At 48.5% G+C, this 12,136-nt stretch overlaps 1 protein-coding gene across 1 annotated transcript in view; it reads right to left on the bottom strand.

The window, feature by feature from the left end:
- Positions 1-12,136, bottom strand: part of RPH3A (rabphilin 3A) — a 134,762-nt gene that overhangs the window by 20,211 nt on the left and 102,415 nt on the right. The window contains exons 14-16 of the mRNA XM_015413214.1: positions 9,925-10,158; positions 2,447-2,526; positions 1,780-1,854 (exon numbers count right to left, since the gene is read on the bottom strand). Of these exons, the coding sequence (XP_015268700.1) occupies positions 1,780-1,854; positions 2,447-2,526; positions 9,925-10,158 (389 nt within the window). The remainder of the gene's footprint in view (positions 1-1,779; positions 1,855-2,446; positions 2,527-9,924; positions 10,159-12,136) is intronic.

The following is a 12,136-nucleotide window of genomic DNA, read 5'->3' on the forward strand; positions in this document are numbered from 1 at the left end:
AACATCCCCTCGAAATTTTTTTCAACTTTTTTTATTTTTGTGCACATGTGGGGACTGGCCCACATGTGCACAAACCTCCCCCGCCCCCCCAGCTGCCCCCGGAGCGCTAATTTAGCGATCCGCACTCCGGGGGCAAGTTGGGAATTAGATATATAGATGTTGTTGTTCAGTCTCACAGTCGAGTCGGACATCTTGGTGCTTGGAGGGGTCAACAGTGGGAGGGCTTCTAATGTCCTGGCCCCACTGGTGGACCTCCTGATGGCACTGGTATTTCTGGCCACTGTGTGATACAGTGTTGGGCTGGATGGGCCTTTGGCCTGATCCAGCACTGGCGTCTCTTATGTTCTTATAAAGAGGTGCAGGAGCTCATTAGCATAACTTATTTGCATATGCCACACACCCTGACATCACCGGAAGTGTGTCCGAAGGCAACGCCCACCGCTCAGGCTCCACTGGACTGTTCTGGATTGCTAGCTATTGGGGGGAGGATGTGCAGATCTGTCCTCACAGAGGAGGGAGAGCTTGTACCTGAATAAAACTTGGTCTTGAAGGTGCCTCTGGACTGTTTTGGATTGCTAGCTATGGGGGGGATACACAGATCTGCCCTCACACAGATCTGTGCAGAGAGAGAGGGAGAGAGAGAGAGAGAGAGAAGGAAATAAGGAGGGAAAGAGGGAAAGAAGGAGAGAAGGAAAGAAGGCGGGAAAGAAAGAAGGAAAAAAGGAGGAAAAGAAAGAAAAAGGAAAGAAATAGAAGGAAAGAAGGAAGAGAAGGAGCAGGGGGTGGGGCTTGTTGCATGTGCCCGCCCCCTAGATGAGATGGTTAGACAGTGTTATTGATGCAACAGACATGAAATTAAGAAAACTCTGGAGCACGACGGAAGACAGGAGGGCCTGGCGTGGTGTGGTCCATGGGGTCGCAAAGAGTCGGACTCGACTGTGCGACTGAACAACAACAACATTCTAATCTATTATTCCAAATAAGAAATAAAATAAAGAGGACGTATGGCCCTTCTGGGGGATTGGTGAGAATACGGACGTAAGGGCTGAATGAGGTTAGTATACTTAGTGAGATAAGAAACCAATATCCCTGTTAAGTCCTGAGGATTCCATTGTTCTGAGTGCTGTAATAACTTACAGCTCAGCAATTTCCCTTTCCAGTCTATTCCTGAAGTTCCCTTGCAATAAAACAGCTACTCTGAGGTCACCCATCGAATGTCCTGGGAGGCTGAAGTGTTCGCCTACAAGTTTCTCAGTCCTGTGATTCCTGATGTCAGATTTGTGTCCATTCATCCTTTGGCGTTTGACTTGTTTGCCTTATGCAGAGAACCAAATGGCACTGTTGGCATATACAATCTTAGAAGATGAGCATGTGAATAAGCCTGAGATGGTATAGTTGATGCTGTTAGGTCCATAAGAACATAAGAGAAGCCAATGCTGGATCGAGCCCATGGCCCATCCAGTCCAACACTCTGCCACACAGTGGCCAAAAATATCAGGGGCCATCAGGAGGTCCAGCAGTGGGGCCAGGACAATAGAAGCCCTCCCACTGTTGCCCCCCCTCCAAGCACCAAGAACACAGAGCATCTCTTGCCCCAGATTTCCTATCTATGAGTTCTCCAGGGGTTCTCCAGGCTCCTGATGGCAACCTTGATTTGAACAGAGCACCTGGGTGGCTCCAAAAGACCCAACACCTTGTGCAAAACTGCCCCCCTCCTTATCAATACTGGAAAGGCCAAGAGGACGTCGGCACAGCCGATGACACCAAATCACCCGTTACCTTGCTGGCTCCTGGCAACAGATGCAGCTTGACGTACGGATCAGCCAGCCCGTTGGAGTCCATCGGCTTCAGTCCCTAGGCAGGAATAAAATCGGAAGACATCAGTCATTCCTCAGAGAAGAGGGCAGGAGAGGCAAAATTTAACCAGCCTGGCAATGGTTGACTCAGGTGGACACCTTCAGAAAATTGATTTTTTTAAAAAACCCTGGAAGATGGTTTCACAGCAGTACCTTTCAAAATACAGCGGTCTCAAGAAACCCTTTTCTACATGGACACCTGTACTGAGAAGCCCTGGAAATGTTTGCATGTTGCAAAGGATTCTGGGGAGGACTCTATGGGGGGGGGGGCGCACTGGATTCCCAGGGGCACTGGCCAAGCCTGTTCAACCGAAGAGGGCTCCTAAAACAGGGGAGCCCAATGTGGTGCCCACTGACGTGTAGTATAGGCGGGAGACCCTAAGATTGTCTGGCAGCCTGAAGTTCTAGCTCTTTTAGCAATATGCGCCACTAGGTGGTGAGCGAGACTTATTTGGGGGGCTGACAGGGCTCCGAGAGAGCTGTGACTGACCCAAGGTCACCCAGCTGGCTTCATGCGGGGGAGTGCGGAATCCCAATGCAGATCTCCAATTCCAGGAGCTGCTGGCTGCACCCGGAAGGGCCCAACTTACTTTCGCCTTGATGATGGCGCAGTGCAAAGAGCTGTTCTCAGGGTTGTACAAGAGGCTGAATTCCAAAGCTCCCAAAGTGGCTGCCGAGAGAGAAGAGAGAGAGAGAAGAGAGAAGAGAGAGAAGAGAGAGAGAAGAGAGAAAGAGAGAAGAGAGAAGAGAGAGAAGAGAGAGAGGAGAAGAGAGAGAGAGAGAGAAGAAAGAAGAGAGAAGAGATATATATATATATATTTTTAGAGGATGGCCATGCTGAGCTGCAGTATCTGTTTGTTTAATTTATATCTCACTCTCCCCTGCCACAGAAGGCTCAGGGTGCCTTGCAACATATATATTTATATTGAGTCAACAAGACATATGAAAACACAGGAACTAAATTAAAACCACACCATATAAAACCATTTTAATATTATTAAACGTTAAGTATCAATAAAAGATGGAGCTGCGGTGGCTCAAGTGGTTAAGACGCTGAACTGCAGGCTGTGGAAGGTCGGTCGTTCAGCAGTTCGAGACCCGAGTGTGCCACATGACGGAGTGAGCTCCCGTCTCTAGTTCCAGCTCCTGCCAACCTAGCAGTTCGGAAGCAAGAAATTGCAAGTAGATAAAGAGGTACCACTTCGGTGGGAAGGTAACAGCGTTCCGTGGGCCTTGGTGTTTAGTCATGCCGGCCACATGACCACGGAAACGTCTTTGGACAGCGCTGGCTCTTCGGCTTTGAAACGGAGATGAGCACCGCAACCCTAGAGTCGGACTCGACTGGCTTTCGAGCAAGGGAACCTTTACCTTTACCTTTATCAATAAAAGATGGCGGCATTCTCTCACATCCAGATGGTCACCACCACCATAATCCGGGTTCTTGCCAGGCTGTTGGCTCTTAAGTGGGTGCTGGTGTTGGTGTTGGGCAGCACCCTACTCGAAGGTCTGGTGGAAGAGCTCCGTCTTACAGGCCCTGCGGAACTGCAGAAGGTCCCGCAGGGCCCTGATGTCATCCGGGAGCTCATTCCACCAGCAAGGAGCCGCCACAGAGAAGGCCCTGGCCCTCGTCGCAGCCAGCCTGGCTTCTTTAGGGCCTGGGAGGGCCGGGCGGTTTTGGGACCCCGATCTTAGTGCTCTCTGGGGGGCATATGGGGAAAGGCGGTCCCTTAGGTAAGTAGGTCCCTGAACATATAGGGCTTTAAAGGTAAGAGCCAGCACCTTGAACTGAATCCGGTATGCTATTGGCAGCCAGTGCAGTGCTTTTAGGGCAGGCTTTTAGGGCAGGCGAGAACAGTAAGATTCGAGTTTAAGAGCACCTTGGAGACCAATAAGGGTTTGGGGGCATGAGCTGTCCAGTGTCAAAGCTCCCTTTCATCCCAGTCAGAAGGTAGGAGGGGTGTTGTAAAGAATGCTTGTAAAGGATGAAGAGGGACTAGGCACATTGCAGTCGGCTTGACTGGAGCAGAGGGGAAATGGGGGTGGGGGTGGTAGGAAATTAGCATCTTTAGTGAGATAAGAACCCTATCTCCCTATTCAGTCCAGGGCAGCCCATTGCTCTGAATGTGTGAACGAACTTGGGTTCAGCAATCTCGCATTGTCATTTCCCCTGGACATTTCTTTGCGGGGGGGGGGGGGGGGGGGGGTAGGTCTCAAAGTAGGGTTGCCAGCTCCAGGTTGGGGAAAATCTGGAGGTTTTGGGGGATGGTGCTTGAGGAGGGCAGGGACTTCAGTGGGGTACAGCGCCGGAGAGTCCACCTTACAAAGCGGCCATTCCCTCCAGCCGAACTTAGCTCTGTCACCTGGAGACCATTTGTAATCCCAGGAGATCTCCTGCCATTACCTGGAGGTTGGCAACCCTATCTGAAAGCAACACACAAGTTTGCTGAGGGACCCACAGAAAGACAGGCCTAGAGACAGGAGGAGGAGGAGGAGGAGGAGATTGTATTTATATCCCACCCTTCACTCGGAGTCTCAGAGTGGCTTACAAACTCCTTTCCCTTCCCCTCCCCACAACAGACACCCTGTGAGGTAGGTGGGGCTGAGAGAGCTCTGACAGAAACTGCTCTTTTTCAAGAACAGCTCTGAGAGAACTATGCCTTGCCCAAGGTCATCCAGCCAGGTGCGAGGAGTGGGGAATCAAACCCGGTTCTCCCAGATTAGAGTCCGCGCACTTAACCACTACACCAAACTGGCTCTCTTGAAGAAGAGGAGATTGGATTTATACCCCGCCCTTCGCTACCCAAAGGAGTCTCAGAGCGGCTTACAAACTCCTTTCCCTTCCCCTCCCCACAACAGACACCCTGTGAGGTGGGTGGGGCTGAGAGAGCTCTGACAGGAACTGCTCTTTTTTCAAGGACAGCTCTTATCAGGACTATGGCTTGTCCAAGGTCCTCCAGCAGCTGCAAGTGGCGGAGTGGGGAATCAAACCCGGTTCTCCTAGATTAGAGTCTGCGCACTTAACCACGACACCAAACCGGCTTGTGGTGGGGGGAGGGAAGAAGGGGATAAAGATGCCGAAAGGGCTGGGAAACAGAAGGGGCAGGAAAATTGATGACTTTATCATGACTTAGTTATTTATTCCGAGAAAGCTGTTGAGTAAAAAATCATAGATCATATTACCCTGCCTTGTTTTGCATTGTACCCTTAAGCAGTTCTTAGAAATACTAAAGCCAAGGAGACAAAAACAGAGGGATTTTTTTTCATACATTCAGGGAAAACTGAAATATAAGGAATTCATACTTTGTTACCAACCCTAAATTTATTTTACTGTTGTAAGGATGTAAAACGCATCATTTACAACTAAGTTAAAACATTACACTATTTGGCTTAAGTTTTCTTCAAGCAAATTTGCGAAGACAGCCCTCCGAGTACCTTAGTGCATCTGAGACGTAAGGGAAAATAAAAGTTAAAGAGCACACGCCACACCTGTGTACCGTGTGCCCACATTTGGCCATCAAAAAGAAGTGCATCCTTTGGAGAGAAACCATCTCACATGGGCATAGAAGGAACCGGCAGCACATCCGGCTCTTAAGCGAAACTTCCTAACATCAGATTCTTCAATAGCATGTCATCATCAGACAGATAAGAGCATATTAATTACGAACACAATTAGTCACATTTGAAGACGATCTACTTGAAAGCCCTTGTGATGTTGCAGTTTGAGCATCAGACTAAGATCTGGGACACCCAGGCTTCCTCTCTTCATACTACATATTCTGAGTAAAACCTTGTCTCAAGAAGGAGGAGGAGATTGGATTTATACCCCGCCCTTCAATCGGAGTCTCAGAGCGGCTTACATTCTCCTTCCCCTTCCCCTTCCCCTTCCCCTCCCCACAACAGACACCCTGTGATGTTGGGGGGGGGGCTGAGAGAGCTCTTTCAAGGACTGCTGGTGAAAGAACAGCTCTGAGAGAACTTGTGACTGACCCAAGGTCATCCAGCAGCTGCAAGAGTGTAGTGAATCAAACCCAGTTCTCCCAGATTAGAGTCCACGCACTTAACCACTGCACCAAAAAGCGTTTCGTGCATTTTATATGGAAAATATTTCATGGGAATTGTTCCAACGTTCCCCAAATTTTTCAGTTCTTATGCTGGAAAAATTTGGGGGAAAAACAATCCATGGGGGGAAATACTGTTCTGATTTTTTTTGCCGTGTTTCTTTCCTGAGCCCTCAGATCACACTGTTTTAATGTCTGTCTGTAGGGCACCTTGGAGACCTTGACTGGACAGGGAGGGTCACAGACCTTTTCAATCAATAACTAATTGTAATTAAGTGCCGCCAATTCACATCTGGCTTCTGGTGACCCCTCAAGGGGTTTTCAAGGCAAGAGATGAACAGAGGTGGTTTGCCACTGCCTTCCTAATTGGAAGCTTCCTCCCGGCATTCCCTCTATTTACTCCGCCGCTCTTTTATTATCTTTCCCGTGGCCGACTTTATTATTTTTTAATTCTCTGCTTCGCTTCTCGGATCCACAATGCTTTTTAAACAAATTATCTGCTATTGTTTGAATAGGAAACTCTACTACTTACTGCTCTTATTTGAATATCATATCTCTTTCATTTGTGTGTGATTTTTAAAATGATATTACGGTTTTGAAGCCTTGGGCATTTCTCAATTAAATGGAGATTTAAAAAAAAAAAAGCTATGAAGATTTGCTATCAATTAAACCTGCATATAAGAAAGAACAATCGCTCTAAAGGAAAAGCAATACTTCCTCTGAATAGCCTCTTTGCAGCCTTTCCATAAATAAAGGAAGCAGATTGTCTCTCACAAACACACAACAAGCACACATATTTGCAAGCTTGCAAGATGGCACGAGCAGTCTGCTGTTTTGATCAGCACTTGGTATTGAAGTTAACTTACAAAAATGCAACTGCCTGATCAACTGAAGGGAGAGTCACTCTTTAATCATGGAAAATGCTTTTTCAACAATGAATCTAACCAATTAATTAACACAACATGGCAGCTCTAATACTACTAATAATCATAAAATCACAGAACCATGGAATCATGGAGTTGGAAGGGACCTCCAGGGTCATCTAGTCCTACCCCCTGCACAAGGCAGGAACAATCACAAATACCTCTTCCTCCACACCCGCAGTGACCCCTGTTCCACACCCAGAAGATGACAAAAAACCTCCAGGATTGCTTCCTGACCCTAAAGTGGCGATCAGCATTTCCCTGGGCGTGTAAGAAAGGGCCACGAGAACTAAGCCCTGAGGCAACCCTTCCTGCCCTCCCTCTCGTGATCTGCCTCAGTTCACAGAATCCACATGGCTGTCAGATGGCCATCCGGCCTCTGTTTGAAAACCTCCAAAGAAGGAGAGCCCGCCACCTCCCGAGGAAGCCTGTTCCACTGAGGAACCGCTCGAACTGTCAGGAAGTCCTTCCTCATGTTTGGCCGAAAACTCTTCTGGTTTAATTTCAACCCGTTGGTTCTGGTCCGACTTTCTGGGGCAACAGAAGACAACTCCGCACCATCCTCCATTCGACAGCCCTTCAAGTACTTGAAGATGGTTCTCGTATCACCTCTCAGTCCTCTCTCCAGGCTACTAATAATAATAGCGAGTGTCAGGCATATCCCATCATAGGACGACTTGGAGCCGGGTTAAAAAGGCACCACCTCACAAGTGGTGTTTTTGGTTCCCCGTGCTGTCATTGCGCGTGGCCGGGTGTCTGAACACAGGGGAGCACACGCAGAACGGATTTAGCCATCTGAACCTGCTGATCCATTCTGCCGCTAGGGAGGATTTTTTTTTAAAAAAAATTGCCTACATGTGTATGTGTGTGCGCGCACGCATGAGCACACTTATGCACACGCATGGTTTTTGATGTTTTTGCAGCACGCTCTGTGGCTGAGCTGCTGCAATCATGCAGATGCTTTCCCATGGGATGTCTCCATGGGTAACCCGCAGCAGGGTGTGCTGTGTGGCTCATATGCCCTGCGACACTTTAGACCGGTTCAATTCAAGGCGGCACCATATCGCAACAAGCCGCCAGTGTGACCGCAGCCACAGACAGACAGATGATAGATAGGCAGGTAGGCAGGCAGGCAGGCAGTCGATAGATAGATAGACAGAAAGGCAGACCAAAAAAAATAACAATAGGGATGTGATTTATGTTGTCTGGAGAGCCACTATAATTCTGTGAGATCTGCGGACTCCACCTAGAGGTCGGCAGCAATTGCTCCCTCTAAGCTGCAGAGTCTTGTGAGCAAAAATTCTACTTCGTGAGCTCCTGGCATTAAAGCTGTGAGCGAACAGTTTGGCTGCTGCATAAATTAGTTTGCTCTGGAGCCATCCTTCCTGAGCTAAGACAAAAAATGTGTGAGCTGGAGGCTAAAAAACTGTGAGCTAGCTCATGCTAACTCAGCTTAGAGGGAACACTGGTCAGCAGGCTGCGTTTGTCCTCTTGATGCAAGAGAGGCCTGGAAGGTGCCACTTCTGATTTCGGGTTCCAATTTCCCCTCTCCAAGTGTGCAGAAGTCAGGCCGTACAAAGGTGCCTCCGGGCTCTCTCATCTGCCATGAATAATGCAGGTCCTCCAGCGTGGTGTTTTCGGCTGGGGTGGCAGCTCGTTATTTTTCCACGAGAAACAGAGGAACGGGCTCACGAAATTCATTTCCTCTCCCAATTACTTATTTACCAGCCATTAAAAGCACTTAGCGGGTCCCCAGGAAGAAGTCGTGGACCTCCGAGGACTCCGGGACACGAGCTCATTAGAAAATGACTGCGTTGCAAGTGAAAGCTAAACCATTTCAGAAGGATAATAGAATCTGAAGGCAGGTGGGAACTGTCCGAAAGACGAAGGGAGTCAAGACTTGGGTTGGTTTAGCCTACTGCCTTTGCACAGGGAAGGAATTCAGATACTGGCATAGACTGTAGCATTATAAAAACCTCACTTTCCGTTTTTTGGTTTCCAAAAAGGAAAATTCTACTCCAGGGCAATGCTCCCTCTAAGCTGTGGAGCCTTGTGAGCAAAAATTCTACTTTGCGAGCTCCTGGCATTAAAGTGGTGAGCGAGCGATTTGGCGACTGCATACATTAGTTTGCTCTGGAGCCATCCCTTCCTGAGCTAAGACAAAAATCTGAACTGGAGGCTAAAACACTGTGAGCTAGCTCACACTTAACTCAGCTTAGAGGGAACACTGCTCCGGGGTCCCCAACGTAAGGCACCCACTGACACCTTTCCTTGCCCCCGCCAAGTGTATTTAGAAAGTGGGTGGGGCTGATGGAGCTTTCACCCCCACAAGAGTCGATCACCTGTACAGCTTTTGGAAAACGTTGGCTTTGGCGGCAGCTGCCACCACAGCACAACGATCATCACTCTGCGACTGAAGGTAAGCTGGCGCAATCATTTTGGGGCTTGCTCTGCCTCCAGTGGCAGCCATTTAGCGGCTCTACCCACTGCGCTGTGTCAGGATTCCACAGGTACCCACTAACTCAAAAAGGTTGGGGACCCCCCAGCCTAGTCCTTAAAGGTTTCCCTTGCTCGAAATCCAGTCGAATCCGACCCTAGGGGGCGGTTCTCATCTCGGTTTCCAAGCCGAAGAGCCAGCGCTGTCCGAAGACTTCTCTGTGGTCATGTGGCCAGCATGACTAGACGCCGAGGAGCATGGAATGCTGTTACCTTCCCACTGAAGCTGTACCTATTTATCTACTTGCAATTTCTTGCTTTCGAATTGCTGGGTTAGAGATGGAAGCTCACTCAGTCATACAGCACTCGGGTCTCGAACTGCTACCACAGACCTTCCGGTCTGCAGTCAGTGTCTTAACCTCTGAGCTGGTGGCATAAATAAATCCGAAAACCCGTGGACGACACCGGTTGCAATTTCAGCCTGCAAAAGCTGAGCCAGGCATGCAGTCGTCGAGGGGTTTGGATTCCACATGCTGCACATTTGTTGTCTCCAATAGCAAGCCAATTTTTTTTTGTCTTCCCAGGCAGCCCAAGGATCAAAAGGTGGCAGAACGAGAGCTGCCTTTGCCAGCATGACTTGAGACTACCTACTTGCTTCATCGGAGTCATAGCTGTTGGCCTCATCTTCCTCCTCCTCTTGAGGAGGCTGTCGGGAAGGTGCTGGGGCAGCAGGCGGCATGGCGGCTTGGCTGTACGGAGTCACCTGCCTCATCGGCCGCTCCTCTCTGGCCGCGGGAGCTGAGTATCCGGGGCCTACTCTGTCATCCCGGGTGGCTCCAGGAGAGGCGTAAGTGGGATCAGCTTGGGGTGGAGCCATGGACAGACCGCCTGTGGAAACAAAGAAGAAATTAATCGTGCAGAAGGCATCAAAGCTCACTTTTCTCCTGAACTGCTAGTTTTCTGTGTGCAGGGGAGCCTCCCCACCTATCCAAAAACATTCGGTCATGGCATTTCACCTGCTCCTCTGAGTTGAAGTCGCCCAGGATAAAGGATCATGAGGTTCATGCTTCTCGTGCAGATCAGCACTACAGACCTCCAGCACTCAGGACAATGGAACCCCCAGGGCTTAACAGAGATATCGGGTTCTTATCTCACTACACATGCTAAGTCAGTCAGTTCTCGCATCTGTTTGTTAACTCTTTCATTATCTGTATGCTAATTTGCTGCTATTCACAGGGTTTATCAGCTGCTTTAATCCAATCTTAGATATACATCGCTCAGTTACTTATGTATCTGGACTCTGATTAGCTCTACCTGACAACTAACCCCCCCTCCCATTTACCTATATGTAATTGTTGGCGAAGTCTGTTTCAATGTATCTGAAGACGTGTGCATGCACATGAAAGCGTATACCCAGAATTAAACTTTATTCATCTTAAAGTGCCACTGGACTCAGACTTGGTTCTCAGACTTAAAGTCGGTTTCAGTGGCATCCCCAAGGGATTCTGGGAGTTGTGGTTCCATAAGAGAGGCTCTGGATAGCAAATGGTCAGCAGCAAATGGTCAGCAAACGGTTCACCAGACTACAGTTCCCAGGTTTCTCTTGGGGACTCTTAGACCAGGACAAAACTGATTGAAGTCTGTAGCACAGATCTCTACCTTAAGAAACCAGCACCTGTTGGCAAAGGGTTGCCATCTCCGGATTGGGAAATGCCTGGAGATTTAGAAGGGAAGCCGGGGGAAGGCAGGGTTTGTGGAAGGAGGGACTCCATGGGGCATAATGGCATAGATTCCACCTTCCAAAGCGGCCATTATCTCCAGGGGAACTGACCTGTACAGCCTGGAGATCAGTTGTGATCCCAGGAGGTCTCCGGCTAGCACCTGGCGGTCGGCAGCCCCAGGGGTCATGTCCTGCAGGAGCGCACAGGAGCGGAGCTCCAGCAGTAAGGAGCCCAGGGGGTGGGCACAGGCAACAAGCCCCGCCCCCTGCCACCACCCCCTATATGGAAGGCCTGACCACCAAGTCGTGACATCACTGCCATGGCTACGAGAGTAGTCATAACAATCCCCCTGTGCGTATGTGGGGCTAAGCAGAGGGCTGCTGTTTTGTGTAATGATTTCAGTTAATTGGTTGTGTCCCTTTAAATGTGTTGTTGAATTTTGCAGAGTTAGAGAGTTTGGAGTTAAGACTGTGAGGAATGTTTTGTTGAATATAGCAGAGTATGAGGAGAATTTGGCAGTTTGAATTCAGTCGATGTAGTGTTGGATAAAGACTTCAATAAAAGACTAGTGTTGCCTGTTTGTGTGAGAGCATTGGTTTGCATTTTTATGGCCCCTCTTCCTGTCTCTTTGTTTCTTTGTTCTGACCGAGAAGCCAACCATTCTGCCATTCCAGTTTTGCTGTGAGGATGTAGAGATTTTTGCTCTTTGTTATATCCTGTGCACCTTTTCCAATGCTAGGTTGCAGTAAACTTTTATATTTTATATTTTGAACACACCATGGACTCTGCCTCTTTAATACTCTGCTAGCAAACTTTAAATAAGAATCCCAACAGTTTCTGTCCTTCAATTCTGGATTAAATATGCCTTTTCGCTGTTGTGTGCCTGGTTGCAAAGGGAATTATAATGAGGATAACAGGGTTAATATTTTCAAGTTTCCATCTGATGCTCTTCTGAAAGAGAAATGGATTCCTTCCATTCATCGTGATAAATTCACTCCATCACCATTGTCACGGGTGAGTAATAGTTCATCATGTTAATGTGTAGCATACAAACTGTTTTCTAAACTAAGCTTATGTGCAGTGCAAATAATTTTGGAAATTATGCTCTGAAGTTCATAAACTGTGCAGTACATTTTGGATAG

The sequence above is a fragment of the Gekko japonicus genome, unplaced genomic scaffold (assembly GCF_001447785.1).
Source record: "Gekko japonicus isolate JY-2015 unplaced genomic scaffold, Gekko_japonicus_V1.1 scaffold10, whole genome shotgun sequence".
NCBI classification, from domain to species: Eukaryota; Metazoa; Chordata; class Lepidosauria; order Squamata; family Gekkonidae; genus Gekko; species Gekko japonicus.